Source organism: Pyrenophora tritici-repentis, chromosome 9 (genome assembly GCF_003171515.1).
Source record: "Pyrenophora tritici-repentis strain M4 chromosome 9, whole genome shotgun sequence".
In the NCBI taxonomy this organism is placed as follows: domain Eukaryota; kingdom Fungi; phylum Ascomycota; class Dothideomycetes; order Pleosporales; family Pleosporaceae; genus Pyrenophora; species Pyrenophora tritici-repentis.
This window is the reverse complement of record NC_089398.1, coordinates 1,573,994-1,597,749: the sequence shown is the minus strand read 5'-3', so window position 1 is coordinate 1,597,749 and position 23,756 is coordinate 1,573,994. Positions and strand designations below refer to the sequence as shown.

Genomic DNA, 23,756 nt, shown 5'->3' with positions numbered 1-23,756 from the left:
ATAACAAGATTTCTCCATTTGTTTACTTCGCCTCGTTTTGTAAAGACATGAGCGAGCGGGTCACTGTAATAAGAGTGTCTAGTACGCTGACTGTTCACCTCACCATCACCCACCTTTCGCTTCTACAGGCTTGTCTGTTATCATTGATGATAGACGATAAATTAGCAATAAATGTGCAAACTACCACATACGACCATAGGACGTCGAGAATAGCATCTCTCTCGCGATCCGTCAATTCTTGTTGTAACGCTTCGAGGTTAATTAACTAGTTTAGTAACTGTTTTTAGTTATCGCGATCCTGTTGTTAGTTTACGGCACAGCGCCTACTACAGCTTACTTTTGTCAGATATAATGAGATATTGCACAAAAGTGATGGATGTTGATGATTGTGTGTATTGTGTTCTGTCTATCGTGTGTCCGCGCTTGTGGCCCTCTTGAGGGGCGCACTGATCCTCTCTACGCTGATTGGTTGCTGCCAACGTCGAGTAACCCTGCTATCTGACACACCCCCTCAGCTTGGAAGCCCTGATTGCAAGCTGCGTAAACTGGTTAATCGATCCTACATATAGAGGCCTTCCAGATGCTCCTGCAACTTCTCAAGCTCAGCTTCTTTCAACGGGGATTCTTTGCGTTTAACAAGTCCCAACTGATCAAGGAAACTGGCCCATTTATTGGCTGGCAGTGACTTGGTGAATCCGTCTGCGATCATGTTGTCAGACGGAACATACTCTACCTTGATCGTCTTTCGGGTAACTTCTTGTCGTAGCCAATGATTGTGTATGTCAACGTGCCGAAGCTTTGTTTGCAATTTGGCAACGTCTTCATTTACTAGACGGATTGTCTGGGTATTGTCGCACTTGATTGTGATAATTGGATTGCTTAGGTTTACCTGAAGCTCCTTCAACAACCGCGACGTAAAGATTGCCTCCTTAGCAACTTGTGATAGGGCAAGCAGCTCTGCTTCTGTTGTTGATGTTGTCACAGTATCTTGCTTACTTGCTCTCCAAGCGATGAGTCCTCCGAACAGCTTAATTGCGTATCCCTGCGAGCTTTTCCTGTCTAGTGTGTTGTCTGCAAACGATGCGTCACTTGCTACCTCAAGGCCATCGCCTCTACCGAGTTCGAGGGCTAGGGATTCTGTTTTCTTGAGGTACAGGAGCACACGGTCTGCAGCGTCCTGGTGTTCTGTACTTGGATTGACTAGGAAGCGAGCAAGTCGTGATGTTGCAAAGGCTATGTCGGGTCTTGTTGTGACTGCAGCGAATAGAAGCGAGCCAATCTTGCGCTGGTAGCGGTTGATCTCGGACGGCTCTGCTAGGTCACTCCTGGGTCTGAGTTCCATGCCTGACATCGGCGTGTCATGTCTGATGTCTTGTCGGCTTGCTAGTTGGCTGATTTTGTCTGCGTATGCGGCTTGAGATAGCTGTATGGTCTTCTGCTTGCGATTGCGCATGACCTCTACGCCGAGAAACCACTGTAAGTTATCTCCTCCCGTACAAGCGTATTTTTCTTGGATCCGGTTGATGGCCTTCATGGCCTCTGATTCTTGCTTTGAATGGTACGCAACGATGATGTCGTCCACATAGAAGAAGATGATAACTCCGTCTTTGATCATGCAGCATGGCTCCTGTGGTATTTGTTGAAACCCTATCGAAGCAAGAGTTGCAGTGAATTCTTTCTGCCACAGTAATGGTGAGATCCGGAGCCCATACAGTGCCTTTCGCACTTTGAGTAGAGTGCCAGGCTTCTGATACCCTTTTGGCATCCTCATGTATATTTCTCTGTCGATTGCAGCATGCACAAAAGCATTAGTGACGTCGTATTGCTTTAGCTCAAGATCGTATTTGGCGGCGATTGCCATGAGCATTCTGAATGAGCGTCCTGCCAATGTTGCTGCGTATGTGTCTTGGGAGGTGATGTTGCGTTGTTGGTCTCCTCTTACCACCAATCTTGCCTTACATTTGATGAGGCGGTGATGCTTGTCGAGTTTGTAGGTGTATACCCACATACAGTCTAGGATCTGGTGCCCTGCTCGTTTGACTGGTGATGCTTGGACCTCAGTCCATGACTTCATTTGTTGGTGACTCTGAAGGTGTGTCTTTTCTGCTTCCTTGAACATTTCGTATAGTGGATGGTCTTCCAGCTTTGAGTATGCTGTTGGGAGTGGCGGTAGCTGGTTGCGATGGGGCTTGATTCCCTTGGATAGCAGTCTCTTCACCTGAGCCTTGTCGATTGGCTTTCCTTCGTGTTGACCAATGTGTCCTGATTCGGTGCCGGCCATGAATGCGGCTGCCCATGGATTGGTCATTGATGTTGATTGGTTGGACATGTTCGTCATATCCTCGTTGTTCACCTCTCCTTGAACTAGCAAGGCCACAGGTGGAGGAGTTGGTGGCGGGGTTAGATATGCCTCTACCACCTTCCTTCCTTGGTGGTATCTGGTTTTCTGAGTGCGCGGGCTCTCTTCCTGCGTCGTATCGTCCTCGTAGAACGTCTCGGTTTCTGCTTGTTGGCTCTGAGTACCTGGGAGTTCGACTGTTCTCACCCAAGTTGCGATTTCCTCTAGGGTGTTGTGCATGAGATTGTCCATCAGGTCCTCAGTCTTGCCGTTGAAGATTGTTTCTTCGTTAAACACTACGTCGCGAGTGCTGATTACCTTTGCCATGGATGGGATCCAGATGCGGTAGATGTTTGTTGACTGATATCCCACAAGATACCCAATCCAGGCTTTTGGGTCCAGCCGTTGCAGCCTTGACTTTCCTCGGTGGGTATCGTCTGTCATTGCAAAGGCTTTGCACCCATATGCTCTCAGATGAGCTTGGTTTGGTCTTCGGGGTCCGGTGACTATGCCATTTGTGGCAGCTGCGCGCGTGAAGAATATTTCGTAAGGCGATTTCCACTTGTTTGGATAATTTGGCGTTCGATTGTATAGGTATACCGCCGCTCTGGTTATCTCTGGCCAGAGTTCCCATGGAAGATTCGCATCTAGTCGAATTGCGCGTGCCTTTTCTTTTATCACACCCCCTGAGCGTTCGGCTCCTCCGTTCTGCGCTTGTGTGTCTGGAGCGGAAGGCTCGAGTCTGATTGATAGGGACGTGCACCATTTCTCGACTTCTTGCTTAACTGTGACGATCTCGTTGTCTGTTTCAATGACCTTGACCGTAATGTTGAACTGTTTCTTCATAAATTGGATAAAGAGGGCTAATAGGCGAATAATAGAGCGTGCTGGCCTATTGTCTTTGAAGTAGAAATCCCAAACGTATCGGGAGTTTCGGCAAGTTATTAGCATCTGACTCTTTTCCTTAGTGAAGCTGTCCGCCTCGTACTCATGGAAGTCGATTGCAATTCTTTCTCCAGGACCTTCGTCATTTAGTCTTAGCGCCCTTCTTATTTGGCGCTTCGACTTTGATCTGCCGCAGGCGTCACATTGTACTGTGGTGATTCCTTTGATCCTCACCCCTCAGATTGCTGTATGAGGTGTTCAATAGCGGATGGCCCTGGATGTCCTAGTCGTTTATGCCATAGCATGGCTGTCGCCCTTTGTGGTGATCGCTTGGTTCGATTCATACGCACATGGAAGGCTGAGTCGAATGGAGTGGTGTCTTCGATAATCCATTGCCCATGGCGTTCCGATAGGATAGCAATAATTGTTCCATCCCATCGTCGCAGGCTTGTTGGATCTTCCCGATTGTCCCACCATATTCCTTGTCGTCGGAGTAGCCTGAATGATACTAGGCTGCAGAGGAAGTCTGGACACCACGCAACGTTGACAATGTGCAAGGCTTGTTTGTCCTGAGATCCCTCTGTTGTCAATGTGACAGCTCCGTATCCTCGTATCCAGACTTTGGAACTGCCGGCCCAGATGTAGTCCCCTGGCGTCGACGGGCGTACGTCTTCAATTCTTGAGAGGTCGTTGCAGATGTGCGTAGTCGAGCCGGAATCCAGGATGAAGGCATCCTTTAATGGATATCCTTGTTGGCTTGCGCTGAATGCCGCTTTCATCGTGCCCTCATCAATTCTTGAGATTTCGCGTCCATCTAGTCATTCAATGACTGCGTCCGGTGTTTGTGATGTCTTGATATGAGGTGTAATCGATCGTGACGTTGTCGAGAATCGAGGTCGTTTAGTCTCTGGGGACATTTCCTGCATCGTTCTCTGTAAGTTGGTGTCATTTTCAAGTTTGTACTGTACTAATCTTGCGATGCCTCGATTTGGCTTGAACCATTCAGGTGCCTTGGCTTTGTTCACATAGTAGCAGTCAGATATCTCATGACGCTGTTCACAGGCAGGACATATGTCTCCAGCTTTCGCTGAATTCCTCTCCGGGATCTGCTTGGTTCTGGTACTTTGACCATCCATCTTGCGTTTGTTTGATTGCCTAGGGTTTCCCCGGCCTTGGTTGGATGGCGCTCTTAATTCCACACTAGAGGCGTCCCTCAGTGTGTCCGAGTCGGGTTCACCGCTCGCCGCGTATAAGTCTCCTACCGCGAAGGCGCTCTTTGGCTTCCCTCTTGATGGATATTGAAGACTCATATATTCACGGAAGAGTTTCATCATCCTTTTCCTATTCATGGCTTTCTTATCGTACCCTGGCCCTTGGAACCCTGCGGTCCAGGTTGATGCCATTTTAGATACGGAGCCTAGGAAGTCGTCTATTACGGCTTGTGTTTGCATAACCTCGGCCACCTCAAGGGTTTCAGCTCGAGTTGCAGCCTGATCGTATTCATTTAGCCACGTCTCCCAGTTTGTGGTTGAACGCATTGGCTTGAGTGCGGCTTGGTATCTCTCTCGTGCTCGCGCTCTCTCCTCGTCTTCATCCACTCCAACTGTGTCTTGGAGGGCGGTTATCCAGTCGCGCGGCGTGCCGTTCTCGGCGCAACAGCTAAGTTGTAAATGGGGTGTTACGGTTGTAAGGATGTGTTCGACCATCTTTGAGATTTTGTTGCTTTCTTCTTGATAGTCCCTCTCCCGTATTTTGTATGACTCAAGGCGCAGCTTGTAGTCGTCGCGATCCTCCTTATACGCTTCTTGTCCTTTCTCTGAGAGTTCTGACACTCGCGTTGGTATAGTGGGGATTCGTGAGGTTGTTGTCGACATTTCTGTAGTGTCTTGTGCTGATCCTCGCGTGTTGCCTCTAGCGTTTCGGGTGGTATGCGATGAGGCAGCTGAGGGGCTACTTGACGGTTCATACTGCGAAATGTCTGGGGGTAGCGGAGCCTCCGGTTGGATGCGCTGGAGTCGCACTCCTTCGGGGTCCAACAGTGGCCAAATGCCTTGCGACTGGCATTTCAGCTTAAGTTGGCGGTACCAAGGGATCCAGTTGCTTGAGTCGGTGAGGATGACCGTCGCGTCCCGTTGGGTCTGGATTGTTGCCATTTTCGTGGTTTTATCGCTCGTTATTGAGGCAGTGAGACTCTTAATTGTCAGATATAATGAGATATTGCACAAAAGTGATGGATGTTGATGATTGTGTGTATTGTGTTCTGTCTATCGTGTGTCCGCGCTTGTGGCCCTCTTGAGGGGCGCACTGATCCTCTCTACGCTGATTGGTTGCTGCCAACGTCGAGTAACCCTGCTATCTGACAACTTTAGACTGTTAACGGACATTAAGCACTAGAAAATGCATACGCTTTAGAGCTTAGTGTGCTCTGTTCTAATAATAGCGCCTTGTCAGATATTCACTCTCATCTGGATTACTGATGAAATAGGTAATGATGGTGATGATATTGATGATTTATTGTGTCTTTGTTCTGTCTACGGTTGTGGGCACACCTAGGGGGTGCCAAGCCTTCCTGTGATCCGATTGGCTCTCACAGATGCTAGGTCGCGCTAGTCTAACCCAGCGTCTGTACGCTCTCATCTTCAACAGTTGTCAGATTTTTTATGGGATCGGATCAAGTGTATTGTCTTGTCTGTCTCTGTCTACGGCTCTGTCTGTGGGAGGTGGCCTCGCCTCGGGCTTGGCAGTACTAAGTCCCGGCGCTAGCCCTGGTTTGGGGGTCTCATGTCCTTCCCCAACCACCATCGGCTCGATCATGGAGCAAAACCTCGCCTCAATCTGACAACAGTGCTATTATCTGACACGCCTATTAACTTTCTAATAATAGCCCGCCTCCTTATTCCTTATTCTATAATATTCTCTCTCTCCTGTTATCGAGTCTCTCTCCTCCCAACATCGAAATGCCTCCTAAGAAAAAGTCTAAGGTTGATCTGTCGCATCTGCACTCTCTTGTCTATTAGGAGAACGCACCTGCTCCGCTTACAGCTGATTACATTAAAAATATGATAATCCCGTCGAGCTTTAAGGCACACTAGTATATGTCAGCCTGGCACCTCGGCAGTGATCGGAATGGTCTGGTCTGGTCTGGTCTGAGGGTACAGACCAGACCAGACCAGGTGCTTACATAAGGACCGGTCCGACCAGACCGGTCCGACCAACAAGACCGCCAAGAATGAGGCTGAAGCAAAGAAGGAAGCCGAGGAAATGTGTTTTACTACTGACTGTCAATCTAGTCGTCTTCGTTCTCACTATCCTCGATATCGCTGTTCCCCTCAGCTTGGGGCTTTCCATACCAGGCCCGGAGACACTCGCACGCTTCTATAATATCTGCCTTCAGCCTACCACGGCGATCGACGATAGTAAGCTTCGCGCTACTAAAAAGACGTTCGCATTCATCCGACATAGGCGAGATCGCAAACATGTCTAGAGCGAAGCGAGCGAGATCTCGTTGGGAGTCGTAGCGAGATAGCCAGTACGCAATAGCCTCATTGCAACCTGCCTCTTCGTTATGAAGCCGGTCAGTAGAGATGTATTGTTCATACAAATCAGTTGTAGAAACTGGAGCGTCTATTCGAATGCGCTTATGTTCCCGCTGGCGATCAAATGCTGGGTCAGGATCTCTCTCCTTCCTGGCTGGTGGTGGCAGCATCTCGACAGGGTACCTTCCCTTATACTCTGTCTCCCAGAGATGCTTCACCGCTAATTGTGCGTTTTCAAACCACCTCTTCTTCTCTTCGTCGCCATGAAGAACCCACTCTTGCCTGAACCATCCACACTTGCGATATGGATCAAGGATTTGAGCCGCATAATATGCCGGTGGAAGGTCAGTATCTTCAGGGAATCGATTTTGCCAATTCAGCTGCTGATTGTTATAGTACTCAACGCACTTTAACCAAGCAGCATCAGCGCAGCCTTGAAGGTACTTCCATGTAAAGTTGTTATCGTCCTCAGTGTGGATGTCGTGGTAGTGATCCTTCGTCTCGCTTATCTCCCGGAGAAGGCAGTCCAAAGTTGAAAACCAGTCCGCAAGTGACGTCTTCTTACCTTCAGAAAGCAAAGTTGCAGCATAGAAGTCTTTGAGAGCGAGTTCAATCTTTCCAAGCTCAAACCAGTGCTGTCCATCAAGCTTAAAGTTCGCGATCCCTACGGAGCCCTTTCCAGGTACATGACGAGCCGAGAAGAGCTCTAAACGTTCTCGAACATTTAATGCACGTGTAATCGAATAAAACCATGAGTTCCAGCGGGTCGAGTTGTTCTGGATAAGCTCAAGCCCGTCGAATTGCGAAAGATCTCCGCCGATAATAATTGTAGCAAACTCCTCACGCCGTTGTGGAGTAAGCCTGATGTATCGCACCAGGTTGTGAAGACGACCCAAACATCCGAACTTCTTCCAGAGCTCTTCCACCTTCGTATAGTCGCCACGTTGATGATGCTTCTCCAGCTTCGCAAGATACTTCTCACAGTTTCGCCCCATAAGGAACGCCTGGCAACAGAGGTTGATGACATGGCCCAAGCAACGCAGCCGGCGATGACGACGTTGTTTTGACTTCATCCATGGGCAGAGATCCTTGAGTATAAACTCAACAGCGGTATCATTTGCCGAGGCATTATCCAGCATAAAGTATCCAATCTGATCTCCGCTAATGTCGTATTCTTCCAGCAATTCAAGGACCACCGATCCAAGATTCTCTCCAGTATGTTCGCCGTATATACGTCGCATACCTAAAGCGGTAACACGTCGCATGCCGGTAGTATCAATCCACATAGCGACGACGCCTAGGATAGCGTAAGGGTTTGGTGAAGTCCAGAGATCAAAGGAGATAGAGATCCTACTCCGTGAATGGTGTAGGTCCTCCCTAAGCTGTTGCTTCTTCGATATGAATGCATTCATTACCCAGCTTCGGATAGTCTTCGCAGCCTTCGGGAGGTGGTTGAGTAGTGCCGGATTTAAAAAGAGGAGTAGTTCACGAAAGTACTGGTTCTCTAATTGAAAGAAGGCGATATGGCAGTACACAATCCAACGAATTAGAAGCTCTTTAAACTTCTCTACTGACTCCTTCCAGAAAAAGATGCTGGAAGCAGCCCCATCCTTTTGCTGGTCGATTATAGACTTCCGTACAGAACCCTTTCGCTTGATGCCACTCTGGGGATCAATCTGGTGCTTCTGTTCCAGGTGATTCCGGATCCTAGAAGTGCCATTGATGACAAACAACTCTTGCTTGCTCTTCCCAACCCTGCACTCATGGCAGTAATACACCTCTTTCTTATCGCTATCTCGAATGTATTGGAGTCCGTACTTCCAGATGTGTGATGTACCTTGACGGAAATCCTTCCTTGCAATTATTGCACGTTTCACGTACGTGATACCGCCCTGCACGAACTCATCTGGAGATTCGTGATATTGAATAGGAGTGGGTGATAGTATAGGGGTGGGTGATGACGTGGGGATAGGAGATGGAGTAAGAGACGTTAAATCTAGTCTTATAATATTCGATGGGGACGGTGAGGTTGGTGTTGAAGGCTCCATAACAATAGTATATAAGTAGGTTGTTAAGGACTTGATTGTTCTATGTAAGTAGAAGACTTACCTTGATCTTAATGACTCATATTGTGCTAAATTTTCTGGCTAGATTAGTCTAAGATCTAGTCACGTGGACCTATTTATAGCCGGACCGGTCCGATCATCTAGACCGGTCCGACCACGGTCTCAAAAAATCGCCAGACCAGACCAAGTCTTGGCGGTCTAGACCAGACCAAGACCAAGTCAGACCAGACCATTCCGATCACTGCACCTCGGTTCACCTGGTACACTATGAACTGTATCTCAAGTGACTCCTCGTCACCTGCTTACTCATCTTAGTTGTGTATATAATCGCTTCATGTAGCTCTCTCAATACAACAACCTTCTGCCTCTTTTCTGTTCTGTTCTCCCACATCCAACAATATACAGTTTGTAGACTCAGACAATACGACCTCAGTTCAATCCTTCAATCCTTCCAGCACCCACTATCCCCAACAAGGTTAATAGAGAATTTAACGATCTTGGGGCCGGAGGGATCGTCCTTGTAGGGCGGGGCGAAGTTAGGGATAGGCTCTGCCGAAGTTCTAGACACGTGTTAATTAAGCAAATATATTAGGTGAGAGCAGAGATGTCAACAAGCAAGTCAAGCTGGCTTGATTCTTATCGATTGCAGATCACAGACAATATAGAGGCTCGTGCACAGTGGCACGTCCCAGAGAATGGTCTGTGATCTGCAATCGATAAGAATCAAGCCAGCTTGACTTGCTTGTTGACATCTCTGGGTGAGAGAGATAAATATATTAATTAATTTAAAGCGTAGTTTAAAGGGCCGTAGGGTACATAAAAAGATCCGATTGTGTACTTTAGTGTTCTATTGTGCCTTATGTGACCTGCTGTCTGTGTTGGTAGCTAGTGTTGGTTGCTCTTAGTTTCGAGCCACCGTACGTACGTGGCGAGCACGTGACTACGTACGTGGCCCGTGCCGTGGGGTGGGATTCAGTTCGTACGCGAGCTGCAGCCCACCTCCTCTAATCAATCATGACCATCTACTTCAACTCGTTGCAACGACCGTTACTTGATTCAACCTCACCTTTGCCGTATCAACAGTCTGTATATTGTTAAGCCTCTGCGTATTATTATTATTATTATATTTCCATTAGAGTCCTGTATCAGTCGGTGACTATGTAGGACTTTGGCTAAGCCGTTCTATGTATGATGGTCGTTGTGGAGTTTCTATGGGTCTTGTACAATTTGGGTGGTGTTTTGCGTACTCCAATTTCAGAGCTAGTCTTCCATTGGCGCGGGTGCTAAAGAGCAGTGTGGTGAATAGAAAGAGATGTAGCAGCGGGCTCTTTTAGATAAGGAAATATTGTTTTTGTAGTTTTATACAGTGTCTGTCTGTTCGGTGGTTTGCCCAAGGTGCCATTTTCTCGTGCCAATCCTAGTACTTGCAATAAAGGCTAGAGTAGCTTTGATGCCTGTCTTTGTTTGGAGGAGGAGTGGGAGGGTGATGGGTCTGTGTGGTATTGCTTCTTTGAGTGTATTTCGATGTGTTTTGTACTGTTTGCAATCTAGAAGTAGATGCTGTGGTGTTTGTGGTTTGTAGCATATACATAGATTGCAGTCTCTCTTGTTGAATCTCTTAAGGTAGGAGTTGAAGTATCCATGTCCTAGCTTGAGTGAGTAGAACGCGCTCGAGATTTCTCTTGGTGTTCCCTTCGGGACTTTGATTGTTGTATGTGTGTTGAGCTTGAAGATCCTTGAGTAGGAGCTTCTGTTTTTGGTGGGCCTGTCGGTATACCTCTTGTACTCCATCAGTTGTTCTGTTTTTTGTATTTTGTTGATTTCTGTGCCTAAGTAGGCTAGGCTCGCTATGGTCGATGTTGTTGGTCTCTCTTTAGCTGCTTCCTTTGCTAGCGTGTCGGCTTTTTCGTTGCCCTTGACGTCGTTATGTCCTGGGGCCCACTGCAGGTGGATCGATGCTTTCTTTGTCGTTATTCTCTTTGCAGCTCTGATGCATCTTAGTAGCCACTGTTGTCCCGGGTTGTCCGATAGGTTGTTAAGCCTATGGATTGCTGCTTGGTTGTCTGCGTATACGTAGATCTCTTGGCCTTCTTGTGCCACTGTAGCCGCGTGTTCAAATGCCTGTGCTATCCCCTCTAGTTCACCGTTGTAGACTAGTTGGGAGCATCCAATGTTTGTCTTTTGAGAAAAGGTTTCTTCGTGGGTGGAGCTGTACGCTACTACACCTACGCCGATCCCTATTCCCTTGTCGTGTTGTGAGGCATCTGAGTAGATTGCGGTGAAGTTATCTCCGCTCCTTGATAGGATATAATCCGTGTGTGCAATTGCCTCTTCCTCTTTGCTCTTTTTTGATACAGTAACCTTGTAGTTAAGACTTTCCCATGGTCTGAACCTATATGGGATTATCTTTTCTACGCTATTGTTGTCTCTCTCTGGGATTGACTTAACAATAGTGTATAGTTGTCTATGCTGGTTTGGCTTTTTGTAGCTAGCTTTGTCTGTATTTGTGATCCTTGTAATTGCTTTCTGGATTGGGTGGTTGCTGGATAGCTGGTGTGCTCTAGACGCATACTTTCGGTTGTTGGTGTTGAGTCTAATTGCAGGTGACGTAAGTCCGGATTCAATGCTTGTTGGTAGGGATGGTGACGTTCTAAACACTCCAATTATCTTTCTACACGCCAGGTTGTGCAGTGATTGTAGGAGGCTAGTGGCGTAGCTTTGGTTCTTCCAGTATATTTGTGATCCGTAGTCTGCAACGCTTGTGACGCATGCTAGGTATAGTTGTCGTACTGCTTTTGGGGAGAGTCCTCTTTCGATGTTGGCTAGTCTCCCTAGTCTATAGAATGCTTTCCTTGCTTGGCTTACGCGTGTAGCAATATGTTCCTTGAAGGACAGTCTATTGTCTATGTGGATACCTAGCCATTTGATTGTGTCTTTCGGTTCTACAATGGTGTTGTCTGGAAGCTGTAGGCTTCTCTCTTTTCTCTCTTTCTTGGCGGTAAAGTGGATGAGCTCTGTCTTAGCTATATCGAACATAATCGCTAAGTTTTTCCCTCGGTGAGATAGTAGGCGGACTTGCTGTTCTAGTATTTTGACATTTTTCTTTAGCGATGTTGAGGATGTCGATAGAGATAGGTCGTCAATATAGGATAGGTTGAAGCTTTGTAGTCCTGGGAAGAGGTCTCTGGTGTAGATAAGAAAGAAGATTGGAGACACTGGGCTGCCTTGAGGTATCCCAGCTATTATCTCGGAGAATTCTTGTGTCTTATTGTCGAAGGAGAGTCTTAGCGATCTGTTTGAGAAGAAGGATTTTGTCCAAGCGATAAGACTAATTGGAAGGCCTAGCTTCTTAAGCGTTCGCAGGAATTGATTGTGTGAGACGTGGTCAAATGCTCCCTTTACGTCTAGGAAGATAGTTGATGTTATTTGGCCTTTCTGTTTCTGGTGCTGAATTTGGTCGATGAGTAGCATAGCTGCATCTATTGCAGATTTCTTGAGTCTACCCCCAATTTGGGTTGGGTGTAGTAGCTCTGTGATTTCTGCTAGATTGCTCAGCCTACTTGCGGTGATCCTCTCGTTAATCTTTCCTAAACAGCTTAATAGAGTGATAACTCTGTAGGCTTTTGGGATTGAATAGTCTGGTTTTGATGCCTTTTTAAGAACAGCTCCTGTAGCTTGTTTCCAGCATTTTGGGTGGTATCCATAGTTGAATAGGAGTGAGAAAGCTCTAAACATTGTTTGCGGTTGAGCTTTGTACGCGGCTGTGATTATGTCTTGTGTTATTGCATCTGGTCCTGGGGTGCTACTTTTGACTTGACTTGAGCATGCTCGTTCTAGTTCAGTCGTGGATAGTGCTGGCCAATCCCATCTCTTTTCCTGGTAGTTGGTGAATGTGGGCGCTTCGGTTATGGGCGGTGGTGGGAATAGCGTGTTGCGGAACGCTTGGCATTTCTTGTCGAATGATGTTTCTCCTTGTATAGGTGGAATTCTTTCGACTTTGTTATCCTTTGTATATGCCATGGCTTTGTAGATTGACTGCGGGTCTTCCTTCTCTAGGAATTCATTCCAGTGTTTCCTTTTAGCGTCTTTGATTGCCTTGTTGTAGGTGTTTCGTGCACGTAGGAAGTCTCTTTTCTCTAGGTAGGCGTCGTGTATCGCAGTAGTTTCGAGCTTTTCTTTAAAAATCCTTCTATAGTGGGAAGTGTCTTGTCGTAGCTTTGTCAGCTCTTTGTTCCACCAAGCTTTTGGTTTTGGACCAAGTCTAGTGATAGGGATAGCTTTGTTTGCTGCAGTTTGGATTGCTTGAGTTATTGCTTTACCAATCTCTTCTAGCTGTTGCTCTAGCTCTGTATTGTTGCCGAGGAGGAGGTCCATTAAGTCTGCCTTTCTTGGATCACTGATCTGGTCCATATCTTGCAAGGTTTGACTGTTTTGGATTGCCGTTTCTAGTTCTTTGTTGAAGGTGTCCCAGTTAGCCTTTGCAGTATTAAATCTGGGTTGGTTTGTCGGGTTTTCTACAAGGTCTGCGTTTGTTTGGATGGAGAATAGGAGGCCGTAGTGATCTGATCCAGTTTCAGATATAGTCTGCCAGTCCGTAGCTTTGCTAGCCAAGTCTGGAGTGACAAGTGAGAGGTCTAGGACTGTTTCTCTAGATAGGTGTGGTCTGAAGAATGTGCCTACTCCTGGTGTATTTAGGAGCTCTAGATCTTGTTCTTCAATCCAGTCAATAAATGGCTGTGCTCCTTGGCTCGTCGTTGGGCATAGCGGGTCCCACAATGGATGGTGCTCGTTGCTATCTAGTACTAAAATAGAACTTGGCGGAAGCTTAGTGTTAAGTATAGCTCTGGGCAGTGTTTTTTCCCCTTCGGCGTTTGTTTGGTTGTATACGTTAAATAGGTTAAATTGGAAATTAGAACCTTTTATTGTAATAGCCATTGCGTCTGGGTCTATTTTGAAGTCGTTTTGGGTGAATGTCTCTGCTTCTAGTGTTCTAGATATATAAAATAGAACCCTAGGGCGGACGGGTAGGTTTGTTACTGGTAAGATCTGGATAAACGCAGTGTGATTTATGGATCTTGCTGTTGCGTAGTTGTCGTTGGTAGTTAGCCATGGCTCTTGAATTGCAATTATATCAGCTTTAAGTTCAACTGCAAGTTGCAGTGTAGACTCAGTCGCTGTAATGCTCTTGTTGAGATTGACTTGGAGGATCCTAATGTTGTTCAACATTAAAATCCTGCGGGGATGCTCTTTGTTACTGCTTGGTAGAGTTCGCACTCTTTGCTGTTTGCAAAGTGGGGCTCTTTGCAGTTACTACAGTGGGGGAGTGTATGGTTGCAGGGTTTTCCTTTTGTATTACACACTGAGCATTTGTGTGTTGTAGTTGCATGTTCTTCTCCGCACAAATTGCATGCTGGTTGGTTTCGGCATCTAGTGGCTGGGTGGCCAAATTGTTGGCAGTTTAGGCATTGGGTAGATGCTGCTATAGGCTTAAACTTTTCGGTGAAGAGAGTTTGTCCAAGGATTGTAATTCTACCACCAAGTCTGGCTGCGTCTTCGGCTGTTTTGAATGCTATTACAATAGAGCTGTTCTTCTTGTTTTGCCATTCTCTTGATATCCAGTATGGGTTGCCAGTAATTTGTAGTCCGTTGTTGTATGCTGGGATTTCTGTGTGGAGTATCTCTAGTGTCTCTGCTCCCTCCCATTCTGTTGGCACATTATGTACTACTACTTTCGTCCATGATTCTAGTAGTTGTACATTCTTTAGCTCAAACTTTTGATGCCATATATGCTTGTGTTGGACTAGGTATTCTCCTGAGTAGGTTGGAGTGGTTGTTAGAATAATATTGTTCTTTCTACTTGTTGTTACTTCCTTCACTACTGGGTCTTTGATGCCGCCCTTTGTGAACTCTTCGTTGATTAGGTCTCTAATCTGGAGTGGTGTGTGAGACGTAGGCTGGGTAAGCGTAAGGACTGCTTGGTAGTAGCTTGCTGGCTTTTTGTTTGTCTTCTTTTTTGTAGACACTGTAGTCCATGTGTTTCCGTTGTTCTGGGCGGCTACGCTAGCGTATGATGTCTTGTTTTGTTGGGTGTTTTGGGTGTTTTGGGTGTTTTGGATGTTCTGGGTGTTCTGGTTGTTTGGTTTTTCTTGGTTGTTTGGGTTTTGTGGTCCAGTTGCGGCATTAACAGCTTTCTTTAGTGTCTTTGTAGCTTGTTGGGAGGCGCTTGTAAGCGTTGCAGTCTGGTACGCAAGCTGTGCTGTAAACTTCTCAGTCATTTGCTGCGTAACCCTGCCTAGTTCCGTAAAGTCTCTAAAGACGTCCAGTAGTTGTAGTAGTTTGTTTTGGGATAGATGGGATTCGGCCATAGTAGATGCTTGTAGAATTAGGTCCCTTGCCCAGAAGATTGCTTGGGTTGAGTCCTTTGCTCTTGGTTTCTTTTCTTGGCTGTTCTGGAATGGGTTTCTCTCTCTTGTAGTTATCTCTGGGGAGAATGCCGCTGGTCTTTTATTTAGTGGTGGCTGAATAATTAACCTTGGTGTTTCTTGGGTGGTCTGCTCGATGGGTGTTGTTGGGTTGTCTTGGTGCCTTTCGTCGGTCTCCATTTCGTCGTCCAGTGTGCTTGAGGTCCGGAGGTCTTCTGGTAGCTGGACTACGATAGTGTCGCTGAAGCCTCTGCGTAGATCTTAAGCAAAGTCTTATATTTAAGCTTAACTCCTTTGTAATTTGCATTATAATTAATTATATCCTCCTAGATAAATTCCTTATCTAGTTGTAGCGCAACAGCTGCCGGGATAGTTTCTATATCGCGACTACGCTGGCAAATGGGTTGGGTATACCCAGTCTTGGGTTGGGGTTGGGTTGGGGTCGCACAGACCATGGGTTAGGGTTGGGTTGGGGTCGCACAGACCATGGGTTAGGGCTGGGCTGGGGTCGCACAGACCAAGTGGTAGGGTTGGGGTTGGGTTGGGGTTGGGTTATATTTTTTGGGTACTTTAACGGAACAACACTTAATTAAGATAATGTGTACACGTTGATGATATAGTAGATACATAAAACGAGATATATTAACACAGCTAATTATCACGGTAGCGCTGAGGACGCTGGCGCTTTCGAGGTGGCAATTGACGCTCCTCCTGGACCTCTTCCTCCGACTCTTCTTCTGTAGTCTGGTTCTCCTCATCTATATCGAAGGTATGCTCTAACGAGGCTGGAAGCTCAAAAAGATCATTAACCTCGTCAATTGGCTCTCCATCCTCCCCTAATTGAGCAACTAGGTAGTCTAGACCCTGTTCTTCCTCTTGAGATATTGTATCCTTAAGAACCATTATCTGCTGTATTGTCCGGGCAGATAGTCGGTGCCTCCGACTACCAATAACATCCTTAGCAACATTGAAAACTCTTTCAACCCCAACCTGAGCAATTGGTATTGCTAGTATATCCTTCGCCACTTGGGATAGTCGTGGGTAGGTAGGCTCGTTCGTCTTCCACCACTCTAGAATATCGAAAGAGTCATCTGTCATTACACAGGCAGTACTAAGGTAGGACTCTCCTTCTTGGCGGGTTGGGCCAGTTGTCTTGTCTGATTCTACTAGTGAAGAGTTCTGGGAAGAAAAGCTGTTTAACGCTGATGTAGGGGGAGGAGCTGGCTTTCTGAACCACTCATTCCCAAGTGACCTCCTTTTGACTATGCTAGAGCCTGGGGTTGAACCTCTCCCGTCCGTATTATCATAACGATCAAGGTAAGCAAGAAATTGGCCTCGGTAGAGATGCTTGTACTGTGGCTCCCATGAATCGTCCTATAAGCGTAATTAGAGCGTGACTGTGATAAATAGCTGTGATAATCATACTTCATATGCTGTAAGCTTCTGCGTTGGATCAAGGATAGTGGCACAATTAAACAAGAACCCACGTTCTGCGTCTGTCTTCGAATAGTACTTGCTCAGTTTTAGACGACCCCTGTCAGCTGCAGCTCGTACTACGTCTAGCCATTCCCTATCATCTTGATTTTCTTCATCCTCATCTAGGTCCTCTGACATTTTGTCCAAGAAATCAAACAGTCGATTGTACATTAACCAAATATACTGAATCTGGGGCTTCTCGTTCTGGCTGAGGAAGCTAGTTGCTGTTTTAAACCGTTTAAGCATCTCAGTAACGAGTTCGAGATGATGCCACTCAGTCGAAGATAAGCGGAGGCGTTTAAGATCCCGGAAATCAATCTCAGCCATTTGATTGTTGTCTAGAGAGCTATCCAGGTGACTACCTGGCCTTAGCAAGATTTCTTGTTTAAGCCATTCATCAATATATTTTTGGATTTTGAGCGCGCGCTCTAACATGTCGTATGTTGAGTTCCATCGGGTTTTCACGTCGCGGATAACAGATAATCGCCCCTTTGGCGGTAGATGTTGTTGTACCGCAATAAACCGCTCAAAGCGTTGAGGTGATACGTCAATAGCGATACAAATCGCCCTTATCTAGTCTATTATTAGTATGTGATAAATGAATGTGTTAAAAGCGAAATACCTTGCGAAGGGAATTTGGGACTGAAATATGCGTCTCAATGTCCTGTATATGACGTCTCTGTAGGGTATCCCTTGCTCCTAACTCTGTAGTTGCTGCTAGCCGAAGGTGTTGGATAATATCCTGGACAACGAGGTTGATAATATGGGCAAGGCAAGGGATAGTGTTTTCTCTGGCACTCCACTGAATGTCGACTTCTTGGAGTTTAGACTGGAGAGTGCGAGCAAGTACGCTATTGTTACTAGCGTTATCACAAGTAATAGCTAGAAGCTGGGTTTTGGTCTTTGTATCCAGAAGAATATGCAGTACCTCGTCTGCTATAGAAGTACCGGTGTGCCTGCCGCGCATAGGGAGAAAGTCAAGTAGCTTTTCCTGAAGTTTCTAGTCTTTGTTAATGTAGTAACCCTTTACCGCAAGAAAGCAGAGGTGATTAGCTGCAGACCAGGCATCTAAGGCGATTGAGATCTTTGTTGATTTTCCAAGATCTCGAAGGATAGACCTTTTTGCTTCCTCATGTTGACTCTTGAATATCGTCTTGAATTTACAACGACTAATTATCACAGTATCTGGTCGAAGGAACCGAAGAAATCGATGGAAAGATGGTCGTTCAACTGTTCGGAATGACCAGTTGCTGTCGATTACTACCCGTACAAGCTCCTTTTCAAAGGTAGTAGTAGTGTAAGCTGGTATTGATGAAGTACTGTTTCTTTGTTGACGTTGGGATAGAGTAGAGGCCGATAAGTCTGCCTCATTATGAATAGGAGTAAGGACATTTCGACAGCTTTTTGTTTTAAGATGAGTAATAAGGTGCTTTGTCCCAATACCACCTAGATTTGGATGCTGGAGTGCAAGACTACAGTTGTAGCAGAACACGTAGGGGTGGCCAGTTCGAAGCTCAGCAGCTTCTCCAAATCGTAACCATACTGTGCCATAGCGAGTAGGAGAGTTCCATCGTGGGTTATCATTTTTAGGGTTTATACCCCAGCTAGTATTACTCCACGACGCTGTCCATGTCCCTAAGATCTCACTTACACTATAATCTTGCAGAAAACGATTATTTGGATATTTCACTAATCCAATCGTTCTCCTGTCACCCCCTTTGTAACCTGTGGAGAATTGATTTTTAAACAGTTGAGGTCCTCCGGAAATTCAATATTAGTAGGATTAGGCATAAGCTCAATAGACTGTGCAGCTATGTCCATCGCTTCTAGAAAGTAGTAGAATAAGGCATTAATAGTAGTAGCACACAATAGGAAAAAGTTGAGAAGTTTAAGTTTGGATGTAGGACTCAAGGCTTCTCACGCTCCTCTCAGCTTTGCTTGCGCTATGACGCCTGTAATTTAACTTGAAACCTTGGCATATTACTAGCGGGATATCATTTTTAATGCCTCATAGTAAACACAGAGATCGTCAGGAGTGCACGGATATTAATCTGCATAAATGACAGATCACAATCTTAAGTTAAGATTATATGGCGCAATAATCCGTGTTAATTGGTTGTGATAACTGCTTACTATCCCTCAATGCTTGAAAGTGTCTTAGCCTAAAACTCTAATTATCAGACTCAGAAGCGGCATCAGAATCCGGAAACCCCTCAAACTCAGAGTCCTCAGATTCCTCAGACTCCTCAAGCGCTGCCTGCTTCTGTACAGCAGCCCACTGGTCGTCATCCTCGTACTCGTCTTCAAGTGAATTGAAATGCTCCTCAAGATCAGAGTCATAGTCAACCTCTTCTTCACACTCATCGCTATCGTCACCTTTAACGTACGGCTTATCACCCTCCAGCTCAATATCAGCGTCACCAAGTAAGTCGAGAATGCTAGGTGGCTCCCGTTGCCTTATTATATTAGTATCTCTGTGATAAAAGGATGTGATAAACTTACTGCCAGTCATTATCAGTTACGACTTTCATCTCATCAGGTGTAAGTTCCTCCACGAACTTCTCAAACTCTCTCTTAGCCTCCTTGCTCTCAAAGTCGTTGTTGTTAAGCTTTGCTAATCCTTCTTGATAGGTCTTTCGAAGAATCTTTTGCAAAACACCACCTGAGCCGTAAATTCTTGCTATTCCTCTACCACTAATGTCATGGGTGGGCTTGTCATCTTTGCTAAGCACTTTCGCAATCGTGATCTCGTGTTTTCTCATATCCACCTGCTTAGTGATCGCATCCCATTTACGATGCACATGAGTTAGGTTTGTCTCTAGCCATTCAGCTATAGTCTATTAGCAGATGTCTATGATAAACAGCTGTGATAACTTACCAGACTTTTTCTGGGTAAACCGCTTCTCTGAAAGTATATCCCACTCTTTCTCTAGCAGCTTAGCCTGTCTAGCACTATTTGCTAATTTATACTTAGGCTGTTGCAAAAGCGATTTCTTCAGTTGGTACTTCGCGGAGCGGTCGGCTGTTCTAACGCTTTCAAGTACCTTCTCCTCTTTATCGAAAAGAGCTTTGCGTTCACGTTGAGCAATAGCACGGGCGCTACCACTCAGAGAGCCAGTATAGGGGACGCTCAAATTGATAGGTCGGCCTTTTCGTGAACCCCCACTACCTCTTTGATCTAAGATACCGTCAATCTCGTCAGCTTCACACGCAAATCCCTGCTTATATTAGCATAAGCTGTGATAAATGGCTGTGATTATTACATCGGTAAGCTGCTCCCACTCATCTTGTTCGAACCCAGGCGGAGGTTCAAGTTTGATGGCTGGAACTAGGCCTTCAGGTACGTCGCCGACTTGCTCTTTCGCGACAGGCATGGCGGGGACTGTGATAATGCGCTGTTGTAAATGGGGTGTTTTCAATGTAGTAAAGAGAGTTATTAGGTGTTGGGAGTTACTGGGCGTCAGGGGCTGGAGAAATGGGTAGACAGCATTATGCTCACCTAGAAATGGTCCGTGCGCTGCTGCCTGCGCTAGCGCGAAAACGCGGAAATTACCCAAAATGATCAACACATCGATGATTCCTTCATTTTTGGGCTGCACGCATGCGCGAGCTCGGCGTTTATCACAGCAGTTTAACACGTTTGTATGATATGCTCGCTACTGATTTTGCAACAGAAATGGTTGTATGCGATCGTGAAACAGCAAATTACGTCATGCAGTCCGTGCGCTGCTGCCTTTACTAGTGCGGAAATCGGGAAATTGCCGTCGCCCAAACTTTCCAGCTACCTAACTCTTTCAGCCTACTACTTTCTTAATTGTCGACCACATTTATCACAGTAATTAATCACATACGTCGCCTACGTTCATCATCTACTCTACTACGCAATGGCAAGGACAAAACCACGGCCTAAGGTCACCGGTAAAGCCGGCCGGGGTGGTCCTGATGGCAAGACAGTTACTGGCGGCAAGCCGGCTCAGAAGGCCCTTGCTAGTAAGGCTAGACGTCAAGTAGCAGGAAAGTCTACGCGAAAGGCACCTGTAGCTGTTAAGAAGAAGCGCAAGTTTAAGGCCGGCAGTAGGTTATCACAGTCGTTTATCACAGCTATTTTCTAATTTAGCTTAGCTGTCGCATTACGGGAAATCAAGAGATACCAGAGAGGTTTTGGACTACTCTTGCGAAAACTCCCCTTTTCCCGCGTAGTGCGCGAATTTGCACAGGTGCACAAGGCCGATATCCGCTTTCAACGATCTGCAATCGAAGCTCTTCAGGAAGCTACAGAAGCTTTCTTAGTTGGTTATTTTGAGGGTATAGTCTATCTACCCTATACTATTTTTCATTTAATAACTTTTATAGACTGCAACATCAATGCTATTCACGCAAAGAGGGTTACTATTCAAGAGAAGGATTCTCAATTGGCTAGGCGCTACTTTGCGCGCGAGTTACTAGCTTTTCTCTAGATTATAAGATATATCTAGATACACGTGCTTAAATGCTAGCTGGCGAAGCCTCTGTATATTATAAATGAAACTAGTTAATGCTACACTGTGTTAATCTACTGTGATACTATATAAACTTTTCTTTTATTGAAATCTATATTATACATCTTGCAATTTTTTTACTATAACCCAACCCTAACCCATGGTCCGTGCGACCCCAACCCAACCCCAACCCAACCCTAAGCTTGGCGCTGACAAATGGGTTGGGGTTGGGTTGGGGTCGCAAAATTTCTAACCCAACCCCAACCACACCCCGACCCATTTGCCAGCGTACTAGTGGGATTCCAGTAATTTAGAGTCCGCCGTCTGATTTGCCAGCTGGATAGTGCGAAATGCGAAGCATAAGAATCATTTATAAACCTGCTTATACCTCTGGTACTTTAAGTTCCGCAGCTTGGTCATTATATACTAGGGAGGCATATTGAAGCTGTAATGATAATGGCACAGAAGGTGTCACGAGAGGCAACGAGCAGGGACACCAAAGCTGACTTCAGAAGCTTGATTGGATATGCTACGGACAATACTCAGGTGAGGCCAAGAGGATAGCTAAGGAGCAAGTTATGCGTAGAGCGAGCTGAAGATATATACAAGTGGTGAGAGAGGGCACGTGCGCATAAGAGAGTGCGGCACGTGTAGGTGACAGGGGAGACGAGAGGATACCGTGACAGAAGGCAACAATCAAATCAAATAATAGCTCAGATCTAGGCGCTAACCCAATAGGGTAAGAGTTAAGGCTACATAGAACGACGTTAAACCTAAAGCGGTAATCAAACAAATAAAATATTGAATTCTAAGTACCGCTTATTTGATTGTTGCCTTCTGTGCTCAATAGCTACGCCGCAGTCACAGAAACAGGACTCAACAGCTACGCCGCAGTCACAGAAACGGGATTCAACAGCTACGCCGCAGTTACGTCACTGATCGTCAACGAGCGGCTGTGCCAAGAGTCAATCAGCTGGTGCTCGTCCACGAGCGCTGTTACGGATCCATAGACTCGGCCCATGGCCCCCATATCGATAAGATCCTTATCTTATCGGACTAGCGCCTTGGCGCCCACAGCATAAGTTCGGGCTCACAACGTAGATAGCTCGATAGCTTGTATCTTGTCAAATCCAATCTTTCTTGATCGATCCATCACAATAGTTGATAATATCAAGATACACGCTAAGCGGTCCTTCTTTCCGCCACTCCTTTATATAAAAATCCTCTATCTCTATATTCTCTAGGGCGTTGTTATATGCGTCAGCATCCCTCCCGAATATAATCGTTTGGCCAACAAGGTTAAGTATGTGGCAAGCGCAGCGGAGGCGGCGATTAGAGGCAGAAAAGTAGTACATCGCGGCGAGTTTATTAATAGCGGTGTCGTTATTATAAGCGTTATCTAGCACAAAGTAGCTAAGTTTGCTGCGATTAATGCTAAAGGATTGCAGGATTTTAGTTACAGCGTCAGCTATCGCCTCACTAGTGTGGGCACCCACCAGCTGCGGCAGCGCGATGGGTAGGTCAACTATCGCGCCCTTACTGTTGGCGTAGTGAGCAACTACAGAAAAGAAGCCACGTTTGCCGCCTTTTGTCGTCCACCCATCGAAGCTTATATGTACCTTGCTCTCGGCTTCAGCCAACGCGCGCACCACCTAAGGCCGTAGCCAACTATACAACCTCATCACGAACGCTAACACGCTGTTATAAGACCTCCATAACGCCGCCTCTTGTCGAGACGCGGTGAGAGCCTTCACTAGTATTCACGGTGAATCAGGCTTCCCCTGCTCTGATTGGCCAGGCACTGATTAGTCAGCTGCTCCGTGCGCGCACCATAGATATTCTCCCTTCTCCCGTAGCTCCAATACAACAAGTTCGCACACGTTTTCTCCACCTTCATCACCTCTGCCTCAGGATTAGCAAGCCTAATCATCTTGCGAAAAGCCGGCGTCTCAAACTCGCGGAGTGGTCTATTGTTGTTGTCAGATTGTGATGGGTTATCAAAGACGGGGATAATAGTATAATAATATGATGGGGATCGATTGTATTGTTCTGGTCTGATGTCGTGTTCTGTTCTTGTCCAACGCTGTTCGATCAGTTGGGTCGCGGTGGATTGTGCGCGCTGACTAATTTAACTGATCCACAGAATCCACAGCTCCGAACACCCGGATGTTGTCCACCACCCAAAATATGCCCATATTCTGACAGTTGTCGACCAGCCAGAGCGCAGCTGCCTGCCGAAATTCTTATACGTCGAAGTTTCCTATAGTCTTATACGCCTCTAGGCTAAATTTAACACCACTTAGAGCTGCCTAACGAAGTAATTGTTGTCTATGTTTGCGGAGAGGTTTACTTAGGATTAGACCGTCTTTACTAAGCCGATAACTAGGTTTATTAAGCTAGAGGTGCCCGTTAGCGGCAGTGGTTAACTTCTGTCGGCCATAGGGCTTATCCCTTGGCTCCTCTTTGGGCAACCAGGCAGCCACCTATTTACCCGCTAGTACCTTTACGGCCTAGCTCCTTCTCTCCTCCCACTGCGTATATAGACCTCTTCCCGA

The 23,756-nt window shown here is 46.2% G+C and overlaps 7 protein-coding genes across 7 annotated transcripts; 1 reads left to right on the top strand and 6 right to left on the bottom strand.

Annotated features, from left to right (window-relative positions):
* Nucleotides 1–559: 559 nt before the first annotated feature.
* Nucleotides 560–4,002, bottom strand: PtrM4_149810 (uncharacterized protein; the record flags this gene model as incomplete). Its single annotated transcript, XM_066110016.1, has 2 exons — nt 560–3,410; nt 3,458–4,002. 2 exons carry the CDS (start codon nt 4,000–4,002, stop codon nt 560–562), a joined length of 3,396 nt encoding a protein of 1,131 aa, XP_065959999.1.
* A 39-nt stretch (nt 4,003–4,041) lies between these two features.
* On the bottom strand, nt 4,042–5,376 carry PtrM4_149800 (uncharacterized protein; the record flags this gene model as incomplete). Its single annotated transcript, XM_066110015.1, has 1 exon — nt 4,042–5,376. One exon carries the CDS (start codon nt 5,374–5,376, stop codon nt 4,042–4,044), a length of 1,335 nt encoding a protein of 444 aa, XP_065959998.1.
* A 1,133-nt stretch (nt 5,377–6,509) lies between these two features.
* On the bottom strand, nt 6,510–8,807 carry PtrM4_149790 (Dimer-Tnp-hAT domain containing protein; the record flags this gene model as incomplete). Its single annotated transcript, XM_066110014.1, has 1 exon — nt 6,510–8,807. One exon carries the CDS (start codon nt 8,805–8,807, stop codon nt 6,510–6,512), a length of 2,298 nt encoding a protein of 765 aa, XP_065959997.1.
* Nucleotides 8,808–10,184: 1,377 nt separating this feature from the next.
* PtrM4_149780 (uncharacterized protein) lies at nt 10,185–15,427 on the bottom strand (the record flags this gene model as incomplete). The annotated part of the gene is made up of 3 exons (XM_066110013.1): nt 10,185–14,034; nt 14,226–14,872; nt 15,011–15,427. The coding sequence occupies 3 exons, from the start codon at nt 15,425–15,427 to the stop codon at nt 10,185–10,187; spliced, it is 4,914 nt and encodes a 1,637-aa protein (XP_065959996.1).
* Nucleotides 15,428–15,898: 471 nt separating this feature from the next.
* On the bottom strand, nt 15,899–17,050 carry PtrM4_149770 (uncharacterized protein; the record flags this gene model as incomplete). The annotated part of the gene is made up of 2 exons (XM_066110012.1): nt 15,899–16,621; nt 16,673–17,050. 2 exons carry the CDS (start codon nt 17,048–17,050, stop codon nt 15,899–15,901), a joined length of 1,101 nt encoding a protein of 366 aa, XP_065959995.1.
* Nucleotides 17,051–18,893: 1,843 nt separating this feature from the next.
* On the bottom strand, nt 18,894–20,097 carry PtrM4_149760 (DNA-pol-phi domain containing protein; the record flags this gene model as incomplete). The annotated part of the gene is made up of 4 exons (XM_066110011.1): nt 18,894–19,179; nt 19,226–19,553; nt 19,602–19,941; nt 19,987–20,097. The coding sequence occupies 4 exons, from the start codon at nt 20,095–20,097 to the stop codon at nt 18,894–18,896; spliced, it is 1,065 nt and encodes a 354-aa protein (XP_065959994.1).
* Nucleotides 20,098–20,607: 510 nt separating this feature from the next.
* PtrM4_149750 (HHT1, Histones H3 and H4) lies at nt 20,608–21,180 on the top strand (the record flags this gene model as incomplete). Its single annotated transcript, XM_066110010.1, has 3 exons — nt 20,608–20,797; nt 20,846–21,028; nt 21,077–21,180. 3 exons carry the CDS (start codon nt 20,608–20,610, stop codon nt 21,178–21,180), a joined length of 477 nt encoding a protein of 158 aa, XP_065959993.1.
* Nucleotides 21,181–23,756: the final 2,576 nt, after the last annotated feature.